This window comes from Pristis pectinata, chromosome 26, assembly GCF_009764475.1.
Source record: "Pristis pectinata isolate sPriPec2 chromosome 26, sPriPec2.1.pri, whole genome shotgun sequence".
NCBI lineage: Eukaryota > Metazoa > Chordata > Chondrichthyes > Rhinopristiformes > Pristidae > Pristis > Pristis pectinata.
In genome coordinates this window covers 12,393,001-12,405,028 of record NC_067430.1, presented here as the reverse complement: position 1 = coordinate 12,405,028, position 12,028 = coordinate 12,393,001, and the positions used below count along the sequence as shown (strand labels likewise).

General features: G+C 45.7%; 1 protein-coding gene across 1 annotated transcript; it reads right to left on the bottom strand.

The window, feature by feature from the left end:
* Nucleotides 1-259: 259 nt before the first annotated feature.
* On the bottom strand, nucleotides 260-11,807 carry cfap107 (cilia and flagella associated protein 107). Its single transcript, XM_052039617.1, has 4 exons — nucleotides 10,580-11,807; nucleotides 7,784-7,894; nucleotides 5,157-5,331; nucleotides 260-596 (listed from the first exon to the last, which is right to left on the bottom strand). The coding sequence occupies exons 1-4, from the start codon at nucleotides 10,718-10,720 to the stop codon at nucleotides 445-447; spliced, it is 579 nt and encodes a 192-aa protein (XP_051895577.1). The 5' UTR covers nucleotides 10,721-11,807; the 3' UTR covers nucleotides 260-444.
* Nucleotides 11,808-12,028: the final 221 nt, after the last annotated feature.

Sequence of the window (12,028 nt, the reverse complement as noted above, 5' to 3'; positions counted from 1 at the left end):
CCTATCTCTGTCTTAAATGGGTGACCTTTTTTTTGAACAGTAACCCCTAAATGTAAATGTACCCTCAAGAGGAAACATCCCACATCCACCCTCTCACACCCCCTCAGGAGTCAGCATATTTGTGAGCAGAGGGAGGAAAATGAGAGAGGGATGAAAAGGATTCCTATAATACCACATCCCCTTCCAAATTCAGGGACAGAAATACAAACACACACAGCACACTTCCCAAAAGGCAACAGTTTTGTTACTGGTTATTTTTTTCAAGACACATTTTGTTGATAGCTGTTCATGAATTTCCTTCACAAGGTCATTCTATCATGGTCAAGGTCCATCTAATACAGTGTCTCCAAGATTTTACATGCAATTGTTTTGCAGTTGAATTCTGCCATTGTTCTGGGCTTGCTTAGGATAATTGGAGTAAATTTTTGGGATGAGCATCATAGTTTATTGTTGGCTGCTCACAGGCTTTTGTGGGGTAATAGAATCAGGTCCATAGGAGATGTTGTAGATAGTCTGGTACATTGTGTAATGGTGCTGCCTCCGTTTATTCAGTTTTGCTATCTTCTCTTCCAAGAGGCCAAAATTAGTGGGTGGAGCTGAAAGAAAGCAACTGTGAAATCAACCTCTGTTTCAGCAGCTTACGTTTATATAGCACCTCCAGTATAATAAAAGTCCCATGAGTGCTATCATACAAAACTGGTATTGAGCTGGTTGAGATGTTCAGACAGGTGAGCAAAAGCTGGAACAAAGTAATGGTTTATATGGCTTATCTGAAAGGAAGGCAGAGAGTGGAGAGGTTTAGAGAGGGAACTTCAGAACTTCATGCCTAGGCAGCTGTAGGTATTGCTGCCAGCAGAAGGGTGAAGAAAATTGGGGATGATGCCAAGCAGATGGTCAGTCCCACATTTAACCTCTGTCCTGTGCTAAGTTCACTAGTCTCAGCTGGTTCGCCAAAGTGGTGTCTGACCAACCCAGGGACGGAGGGAGGAAAATCTGTCAGGGTTCTCAGATCATCATGTAGTGAGCTCTGCTGGAAGTGGCAAGTGATGTCTGGCTCTGTTACAACACCCTACTTTGTGGTGGAGGATACTGCTGATGGTTGAGTAACCAAATGAGCAAGGTCCTAGAGAGCTTCTTATGCCCAATGACCTGCACCCCGACGGAAGTTGATGGGCTAAAAATTCTTCAATGCCACTTTGATATAAGGCCCAAGGTTCTGATGTTCTGCCATTTACATCTCCCAAAAGTATCATGTGTAATAAAATGGGCCTTGCACTAGAGACAGGCACAAAGATTTTAGGTTTTGGATAACAATCATTGTGTAGTTCGTAAGAACATTGCACCATGCATGGGAATTTCAATGCAAAAAACTGCAGACGCTGAAAATCTAAAATAGCATCAGAAAATGTTGTTGGGCAGCGTCTGTGAATAGAGAAATGTTAACCTTTCCTACAAGTGGGAAAGAGGGAAGATGGGTCAATTTTAAGTTGCAAAGAGGGTAGAGGAGTGATAGATAGGTCAACAGCAATTTCTCTGAAAGGGTGAGGCCAGGATTGCCGTGGGGATAAGTCGTAGAAATCATCTGGTTGATGGGTTAATTGGGGCAGTCAGAAAGAGAGACGAACTAAAGCTATAAAATGTGGGCAATTAGAAGACACAAACGAAAGAGTGCATAAATTGTACAGTGCAGGCCTACAGACATACCCAGCATTTAGGCTGTGCTAATGGGGTGAGAAAAACTGAGGCAGTATCAAAGATTTATAAGTGGTCAGCCCTCATTTTGAGCCTTTTGCCAGGAGAAATTGGTCATGTAGTTCCAACCTACAGATGTTCTAGCCACTCACCAGGAAGAATGTTCCCCTTGCACCCCATTCACTCCATCTGCATCATTTGAAGGGCTACCCACACCAATGACAATCATTTCGGCAACCTGCCTACTTAAGAGGCTTTTGCTACTGACCACTAGACATGGGGGTTCCAGTGTGGGTCAGCGGTGTATAGTACGAGCCAGAGGACAGGTATCGGAGGTGGGGTAGATATGCACAGGCCACATAGCCACGAATGTTCAGGGATCTCGCTCTCCTCTCCAGCCCTCCGCAGAGAGATTCCCACTTTACTTATTTCCCTGTACCCCACAACCTATTCCCTCCCACGTGTCCTTTTATTCTTTTCCAACTTACTTCTGCCAATCTGAAAATGATCCATTTAACCTGACACTGTTTCTCTTATTTACCTCTCCCTGATCCATGCTGATACGATACCCCTTCCCCCCACCTCTATCCTGTCAACCCCTTAAGAATTTTGCATATTTTAGTCAGATCAGTTCACATTCTTCTAAGCTCATGAGAGTATAGGACTATTCTAATTAACCTTTTGTTGTATTAACCAGGTATCCCAGGTATCAATCTAGTTAACCTTCACTGCAATTCCTTGAGCTCCAGTGTATCCTTCTGTGTATAAGCAGATCTGTATATAATATTCAAAATATGATCTCACCAGCACCATGTAAGACAACTCCACTCTTATAATCAAATCCTCTTGCAATACAGGTCATCATACAATTAGTCTTCCTAGTCGCTTGTTGAACCTGCATGTTTATATTCACTGATTCCTATACAAGAACACTCCATCTGAACACCAGCACCGTTGATCTCTCACCATTTACAAATATAATCTCCCTTTCTGATCTTTCTACCAAAGTGGATAACCTCATATTCTTCCACATTATATTCCATGTGGCATATCCTTGCCCGTTCCCTGAGATTGTGTCTATCCCCTGAAACCTCTGAATTCCTACTCACAGCCAACACTGCCACCTAGCTTTGAATCTTACATGGAGGCTGTCATTCTATGACTCCCAGCTACAAACTGTGTAGCTGGCACACCAGTTTCCCTTTGCCTTCATGTTGACTGCATTCCACTAGCGCCAGCATTCCCTCCAGGTGGTTTCCCTTGAACCTGCTCTCATTAGTCCCTGTGACACTAATATTGGAGCTGGTGCTTTGTGAAGTCAGGTGCAAGGACGTGCTGCCCCTGCCTCTCCCTCCTTTACCTCAGCTGAGTCATGTTCCTGAGCAGGGACAGGGTACTGGTGTGGGATGGTGTTGCAGTTCTGCTGGTATCACCTGAGAAGGTAATGGTGAGTACATGGCAAGTTAAGCAGAGTGGAATCCTGTCGTCAGTTAATGCAGGATCATGGCAGCAGGTGCACTGGACTAACTAACTGTGTTATTTTCTGGAATAAATGAAAATAAAAAAAGCTGCAGGTGCTGGAAATCTGAAATAAAAACAGAAAATGCTGGAAACACTCAGCAGGCCAGACAGTGTCTGTGGACAGAGAAACAGAGTTAATGTTTCACGTCGAAGACTAGGAAAGAGAGAAAACAAGTTGGTTTTAAGCTACAGAGACATTGTGCCAGGGGATGGATAGAACAAAGGGGATATCTCTGATGGGGTGAGACCAGGGTTGCCATTGAGATAAGTAGTTGATGGATTAATGGGGACAGTTCGAGAAAGAGAGAACCTGAACAAGCTGAGATGAAGGAGGGAGAGGCAGGGGCAGCACGTCCTTGCAGCTGACATCACAAAGCACCAGCTATAATATTAGTGTCACAGGGACTAATGAGAGAAGGTTCAAGGGAAACCACCTGGAGGGAATGCTGGCGCTAGTGGAATGCAGTCAACATGAAGGCAAAGGGAAACTTGTGTGCCAGCCACACAGTTTGTAGCTGGGAGTCATAGAATGACAGCCTCTATATAAGATTCAAAGCTAGGTGGCAGTGTTGGCTGTGAGTAGGAATTCAGAGGTTTCAGGGGATAGACACAATCTCAGGGAACGGGCAAGGACATGCCACATGGGAGAATGTGAGGTTCTTCACTTTGGTAGAAAATTAGAAAGACAGATTACGTTTGTAACTGGTGAGAGATTAAAAGCGTTGGTGTTCAGAGGGAGCTGGGTGTTCTTGTATAGGAATCACTGAAAGCTTACATACAGATTTGACAAGTGATTAGGAAGGCAAATGGTATTTTGACATCTATTGCAAGAGGATTTGAGTACACGAGAGAAGTTGTCTTGCTCCAATTATACATGGTGCTGGTGAGACCACATCTGGAATATTGTTTAAAGATCTGTTCCCCTTACCTAAGGAAGGATAAACTTGTGATAGAAGGAGTGCAGTGAAGGTTCACCAGATTGAGTCCTGTGATAGTGGGTTAACCTATGACGAAGCTTAAGCAGACTAGTCCCTTACTCTTTCGGATCTAGAAGAATGTGAGGTGATATGATTGAAGCACAAAATTTTTCAGAGATTGACACAGCAGAAAGGGGTTAATATATCAGCATGGATGGGGAAATGGCAAATTAAGAGAAAACAGTCAGGATATATGGTTCATTTTCAGATTGACAATCAGCAGGTAGTAAAAGGGACATTGGTGGGCATGTGAGAGGGAGTAAGTTGCAGGGGTGCAGCAAAGTAAGGAGAGGGGAATGGGACATGGGATTCCATTGTTCTTTGGAGAGCTGGAGACGGGAGTGAGCTCTCTGAACATTCTTGGGTATGTGGTGTGTGCATATCTACCCCACCTCCAGAACCTGTTCTCCAGCTCATACAACACGTCACTCACCAGCACTGAAACACCAATATCAAGAACGTATAAGTTGCATCATTGGCACACCTCATCCAAAGTGTGGTTTACGGCAGCACCCTCCCGAATAAGCAACCTGCCTCCAGAGTGTTCCAGATGATCAATGGTGTGAGTGAGCCTTTAAATCACACAGCTGGAGTGAATGGGGAACAAAGGGATCAGGTTTTCCTACCAGTGGCTAAAGCATTGTGGAGAGCTGAACCACATGACCCAATTTCTCCTGGCAAAAGGTTCAAAATAAGGGTTGCTCAAGGAATAGTTTCATTCTGTCCATGCTCACAGAGTGCTAATCATTTGATGTACATCCTGACACAAAACACTGGGATGAATTTCCCAAACTGTCCAATTCTAGGAGATCAGTTACTTTGTCGTGACTTGCTGAGGAAGACTTTGATTTTCACTCCTGTAGTGTTTCAAAAGTCAACACCATGCAATCCATTTTCTAGCCAATTATCAGCAGGGGAGAGAGGAAAAAACTCAGGAGATTTGTACATACGTATTAAAATACATACCTATTAGTGGGTGATCTGTTCGTTCTGGGAGCCAGACCAATTTTCTCTTATCCCATTCCCGAAGTGGAGGCAAACACGGGTTTGGACGTCTATTGAAAACTTCATCATAATGACTTACAAGATACCAGGAGCGTGGAATGTCATGATGAGAAAATAATACTGAAAGAGGTACACCCTAAAAACAGCCAAATTATTTAGGTTATCTTTTTGTTCAATGACAGCTTGAGAGAAAACATAATCAGACACCTCGTTTTATAGTAACTGAGTAAGTTAAATCCCATCCTTGGATTAGGGATTCCAGAGTTTTTAAATGATATTTTAAGGACTGATTCCAGGATTCCATCCATTTATATCAACAGTTCCATTGGTTTATTGAATTCTTTGCCCATTCAAAGGTTAATAGTGTGGCTGATCAACCATTGTGGTTGGTCAATGGCTGACCAACAATTGCCATTCCATTGTGATTCCCTCAAAGACTTGCTCATTAGCTATGCAACCAGAAAAATCAACTTCCAGCAGCTTCCCACCCCTGTCAGGGTGTTGACTGGGGAGAGACAACTCTGGTGCACCAGTTCAGGGGTCACCTTGGCATGGTGGCTGAAGGTGTTTCCCTAAAGCTGACTGTCTTTCAGAGTTTGTTTCACTCACCGCCAGCTTGTGACTTCACCTTGACTGTATTGGCGTGTTACATAATGGCAGCTTCAGAACACCAGTACATCACCACACAAATATGGAGATAATATTGATGCTCATTGAACTGTTTTAAAGTATATCAGAAGACATTCACTAGTTTAAGTAAGGCTGGTGGCAATCAGGGTACAAAGACTCCAGTGTGCACTACATGTGACTATGGCAGAAGCTGCCCATGCTAGGGTGTAGTTTGCCCACCACTTTACCTGGCTCACCGCCTGAGGTATCCTGCAGCCTGACCATTGGAGTGATACACAACGGGCCAGGCAGCATCTATTGAGGGAAATGGACAGTTGACGTTTCGGTTTGAGACCCTTCACCTGGACTGGAAAGAAAAAGGGGAGATGGCCAGTATAAAAAGGTGGAAGGGAGGGGTGGAGCAAGAGCTGGCGGGTGATAAGTGGATCCAGGTGAGGGGGGGTGATAGGCAGATGAGGGAGGGAGGAGAGTGGAAATGGTGTCATAAGCTGGGAGGTGATAGGTGGAAATGATAAAGGGCTAAAGATGATGGAGTCTGATAGGAGAAGATGGTGGAGCATGGAGGGAGTTGGGGAGAAGAACCAGTGGGAGGAGTGAATGGGTGATGGGCAGGTGGAGAGGGTCAGAGAGCCTGATCATTGGTCTCCAAGACCAATCAATGAGCAGCCAAGCTTGGGTAGTCTTGGCAGGTCCATCCCGCAATCACCAGCATTCTGGACCACCTCCTCACATTGGGGAAGCTGACTGCTGATATCTGAGCAGATCGTGGATGAGGAAACCCCCAAGAGGCAGCTGGGGGACAATCACAGGACATTAGGAGACAACGTTTGAGGTTGGTGGATGCCATCGAACCTTGCTGGGAAGGTTGGCATTCTGGACCCAACCTTATTCCTGGCCCATCTTGCAACCAAATTTGCCAGGAGACATCTCACAGATTTTCCCCTTTGTGACAGACCATGATGGTGATTAACATTAATCTAATAGCTTTGACCAGTGAGTGGACCAATAAGTAACAAGAGCATGGATGCAGAGTCCATGGCAGAAATGTAACGTGCTGGGCTAATTAAAGCTGTAAATTATGGAGCCTTGTTGTCAGCAGTGGTATAGTGTGGCACTCTGTATCTAATCTCACCAGCTGGTAACCATTCCGAGCAGTGCCAATGCCTAGATGGGTAGAAGTACCACCTGAAAGGGAAGTAAATAAACCTTCCTTTAATTTCCCAGTGTGTGTGCTGCAGTATGTTTGTACGTTCTCCCCGTGTCTGCGTGGATTTCCTCCGGGTTCTCCTGTTTCCTCCCACATTCCAAAGACATACGGGTTAGGAAGTTGTGGGAATGCAATTTGGCGCTGGAAGCATGGCGACACTTGCGGGCTGCTGCCAGTACACAAAAGATGCATTTCACTGTTTGTTTCGATGTACATCTGACTAATAAAGACATCTTATCTTATCAACCAATCTCGACACTTTCTCAGGTGCTCCCAATTGCCATCAATACCCTAGTCCAGGAAAAGGTCAAAGGCTTCTGGTCGCTACAAAGCACACGCTGCTGGAAACTCAGCCAATCACCCTGTGGGACTGCACTGTTTAAGGGGAGGTAGCAGTGATCCGCTGGGGCCCAGTGAGTAAAAGCATGAGTAGTCACTCCAGCCCCTCAAAGGAGCAGGGGAGGATGTATGGGATAATCCCACCCCACCACTCGGACATCTTTGTCAGTCAGTCAGTCAGGGAGTTTCAGGCAGAGTGGTACCACCAGTCAGCCTTCAGCGTCAGATGAAAGACACAGCTTGATTTCTCAGGCATCCCAAGGACAGAAGATTGTAGTTTCCTAATCTACAACTTCTCAATATGAACAGGACCCACACCCTCAGGAACCATTCTGTAAGAAATACAATTATCAGGGATCAGAAAAAGCAGGGCCATCCTTCTCCACCGACCTGGCGCTCTTGCCCTTCTCACCTTGTGTTTTTGCTGTATCAAAATCTTCTCTTTGATGTCTGGCGAGACGAATGGGTATGGCTTGTAGTCGGCTCGGTACGTGGTGGTCCCAAAGCAAGTCCCCTTGATGAACTGCAAGAATCAAAAGAAATACATGTGGGATTTTCATTGGAAGGGAACAAGTGGCAACACTGCCCACTTTATTGGCACCTTGTCCACTACAATACATATCCATTCCCTTCACTTCCATGGGAATCACTGTATCAATTTGCCCAAGCTCCTTTGATAACACCTCCAGTGCACATGACTTCCCCCACGTAACACGACAAAGGCAGCAAGCTGTGTGTGAACACCACCACCTCCAACCCCCTCCAAGTGACAGGCCTGAGCTGGGCTTATAATAATCGCTTTAATCTCACAAGGTCAAAATCCTGGATCTTCATCCCAACAGCCCTGTGGGAGCACCTGCAGTGACCCAAGAAGGCAGCTCACCACCACCTTCTCAAGGGCAACTGGGGATGGGCAATACATGTCAGTGTTGCTGATGATGCCCACCCTCTGAGAATGCATAATAATTATTTTTAAGTGTGTCCAACTGCACTTGTGTCTTTGTTGGTATTGGCAGGGGTGGCACAATAGATTTCCAGGCAGAGTCAAGCAAAAGTGCTGGTGCATATTCCACAACTACTCTCAGTACCGATTGGTTCAGGAGGTTCAAAACTTTCAATGAGACTGCTCCAGTTATAGTCTGGGGCATCCTGCCATTTGGCTGTGATGCTGTTCAACCTAGGATGGCTTCTAGATCTTGCAAAAAGAATGGTGACTTTGTAGTGTAGAACTTTATACCTCAGGGACAAGACGTCAGCCAAAGGTACATGCACATTAGACAGTGATCCTGATGTCTTGGTATCTCTCAATCACATAGAACATAGAACAGTACAGCACAGAACAGGCCCTTCAGCCCACAATATTGTGCTGACATAGCTAATCCCTCCTACCTACAGAATGTCCATATCCCTCCATTTTCCTCTCATTCATGTACCCATCCAAGCCCCTCTTAAATGGCCCCAATGAATTTGCCTCCACCACCCTATCAGGCAACGCATTTCAGGCATCCACCACTCTCTGAGTAAAAAACATGCCCCTCACATCTGTTCTGAACCTACCCCCTCTCATCTTAAATGTATGCCCACTGGTATTGGATCGCTCAATAATGGGAAAATATATCGCTTGTCCACCCTATCTATGCCCCTCATAATTCTACGCCCTTCCAACAGATCACCCCTCAGCCTCCACTGCTCCAGGGAAAAGAGCCCAAGTTTGTCCAGCCTCTCCTGATAGCACATGCCCTCTAATCCAGGCAGCATCCTAGTAAACCTCCTCTGCACCCTCTCTAAAGCCTCGACATCCTTCCTATAGCGAGGTGACCAGAATTGCACGCTATACTCTTGCAGCTTTACTATGGAAAGTTACATAGTCTCAAGGAGCTTCACAGGAGTATTGTCAAACAAACTTTGACACCAGCCGTCTAAAGAGAGAGTTGACCATATTCTTCAATTTTACCTGATGGAAGTACAATGGGAAAGTGTAGAGGAGTTTTACTCCACAACTAATCTGGAAGTATTTATTGCTGCTACTGTATGTCCAAAATGGAATGTGTTTATGCCCCAGCATTAATATTAACTAACTGGCAGCAAAGTAAGTTAAACATTGGTAAAACCTGAGCCTTCTGCACCAAGGAAGTCTGAGTGCCTGGCCTGCTGCATTAGTGAAATACCGAATCACTAGATGTCCTTGGGATAGAGTGATAAACAGATACCCCAGCTGAATGCTCAGGTCTGTGATAGAGATCCCATTGCAACACTGGAATAGCGACAGCTTCCCCTGCCCAATGCTAATAAAAAATTACAACAGTAACAGGTCACACATCTTTTAGATTCTACTGAGAGCTGACTGGCTTACATGAACTCACTGCACTGCAGAGTGCTTGTTGGCCTGATATCTGAATGGTTCAGAAAAGTTTTTTTTAGTAAGGCAGCCCAATGGTGTTTGACCTTTTCACACACACTGCCTGACCCACTGAGTGTTTTCTGCATGGTCTTTTTTACTCAGTGATGTTCAAATGCACAACTACACTATTTATTGGTGAACAGAATGGGAACTCGTGCTCCCAACCATCCAGAGATGATGAAGATGAGAAGATAGAATTCAACTCGGTCTCACTGGACCCTTGCTATCGAATACATACCTGACTGGGCTCACAGCACAAGGTTGGTTACAAGATGTCCAGCCCCTATTGTGTTTTGCTTTGTTCATTGGCAGGCCCAACATTTCTCATCCTTAATTGCCCTTGGGAAGGGGAGGGTGAACCACTGCCTTCAACCTGGTGAAGGTGCTCGTGGGCGGGCGGTTCCAGGATCCAAACCCAGCCATGATGAAGGAACTGTGATGTATTTCCAAGATGGGATGGTGGATAAATTGGAGAGGAACCTGCAGAACCATCCATCTATGACCATTGTCTGTCTCCGCGGTGAAGGACTTGGAGTTTGGGGGAACCTAGGGGAATTGCACTTGCAGGTGGCACACACCCATAGAGGATGTAGCAGTGGTCCGGGGAATAATTGTCTCTTATTATGTCCTTTTCCAATAGGGCTAAGGGAGCAAAGCTCATAAAGTGGGCAAATAAAGACAACAGAGCTAAAGGAAAAGTAGAATTTTGTTCCCTGTCCCTTACAACAGTTGACATCGGTCCCAGTGACTCCTATCAGCCTCCCAGTGTGATGGCTGGTTCCAGCCCCTGCGAATCCACCCTCTTACCTTCAACCTTTCCTCCGCCCAGTTGCCGACCAGCACCTTGTTCTGATAGCGTTGCTGGATTCTCCAGCTGGGCGCTGTTAGCAACGGGTCGGGGGCAAACCGGTCTTCAAGAGTTCGAGGGCAAGTCGCCGGGTCCGTCATGTCCGGCGTTGTGTGTCGGCTCGGACGCACGTGTATCCCTGTCAGTGTCACTTGGAAAGTATCACACACAGTGTATCATTTTCACCCACTTTGTTTACCGTTTCCATGGAGACTGGCTTCAGCAACACTTCACAAATGGCAAATCCTGGCCGTCCTGACCATCTTATCAATGGTCTGCCTTTCTTCCCCACTTTATTCCTCACTCCGGTTCAAGGACGTTACTTTGATTTCCAATTGCAATCGTATGAAGCACTCTGTTTGGAAGCCTAAATCCGGAGAGCCCGAGTAGACGAGACACCTCGCTCAGCAGCGGTGAAGTGACAGCGGATTTGGGATTGGGGTTCGCTCCTGTTCGGCTGAAGTTGCTGAGGATGCGTAGCGATAAAGTCCCGGTCCTGGAGGTAAGATTACACAGGTCTCCCCTCTATTCCCTATCCTGGAGGTAAGATTACACTGGTCTCCCCTCTATTCCCCATCCTGGAGGAGAAATTACCCCAGCCTCCTTTCTATCCTGGAGTTGAGATTATACCAGCCCTTTGACTATTTCTTGTCCCGGTTTCTCGTTCAGTGCCTCTCTGCTGGGATATGGGATGGGTGAATTCCATCTTTATAGACCTGCCTCCTGGGACACAGCATCTCCTCTGCTGACTGCCCATTCTCAATCTGGGAGCCTTGATCTTGAGTATCAACAGAATCTGAAAGCAGTTCATCCCTTCTCCCTTCCCTCTCCCCTTTATCACCATTCTGATTAAAATCAGCTCAGTAATGGTCAATTTACAAATCCAGTTCAAGTCCTTCCATCACCTGACAGAGGTTTTCAGCAACTTTGTGAAAATGGGTTTTCTTTCCGTATCTCAATAAGTATTTTAAACAACTGTGTAATGTCCCATTTGAGACATTATTCCTTGAGGAGAAGCTGTTGGCTCCTGTAGTGTAGCTCTTCAATTTCCTATCTAGGATCAAGTTTTGTTGCCCTCCTTATGTTGCCCCTGGGTCTGGGGTAGAACAGGGGAGGGCTAATCAGAAACCAACACAAGCTTGTTAAAGGTGGGTCATGTTAGATGTAACCCGTTGAATTTTCTGAGGAGGTCACTGATAGGGCAGGAAAAGCAGTGCCTACAGTTGGTTTCTATATAGATATAGTGTATTTCCAGAGGCATTTAATTAGGTTCCACCCAAGAAGTTATTGTTCACAATGGCAGTGGATAGCGTTGTAGGTAGTCTTGGGTTGTTAATTGACAGGGAGCAGAGGCTGGGACCAGCGGGCTATTGATGGTGTAAATGCAATGCTGATGGCTACATGACTTC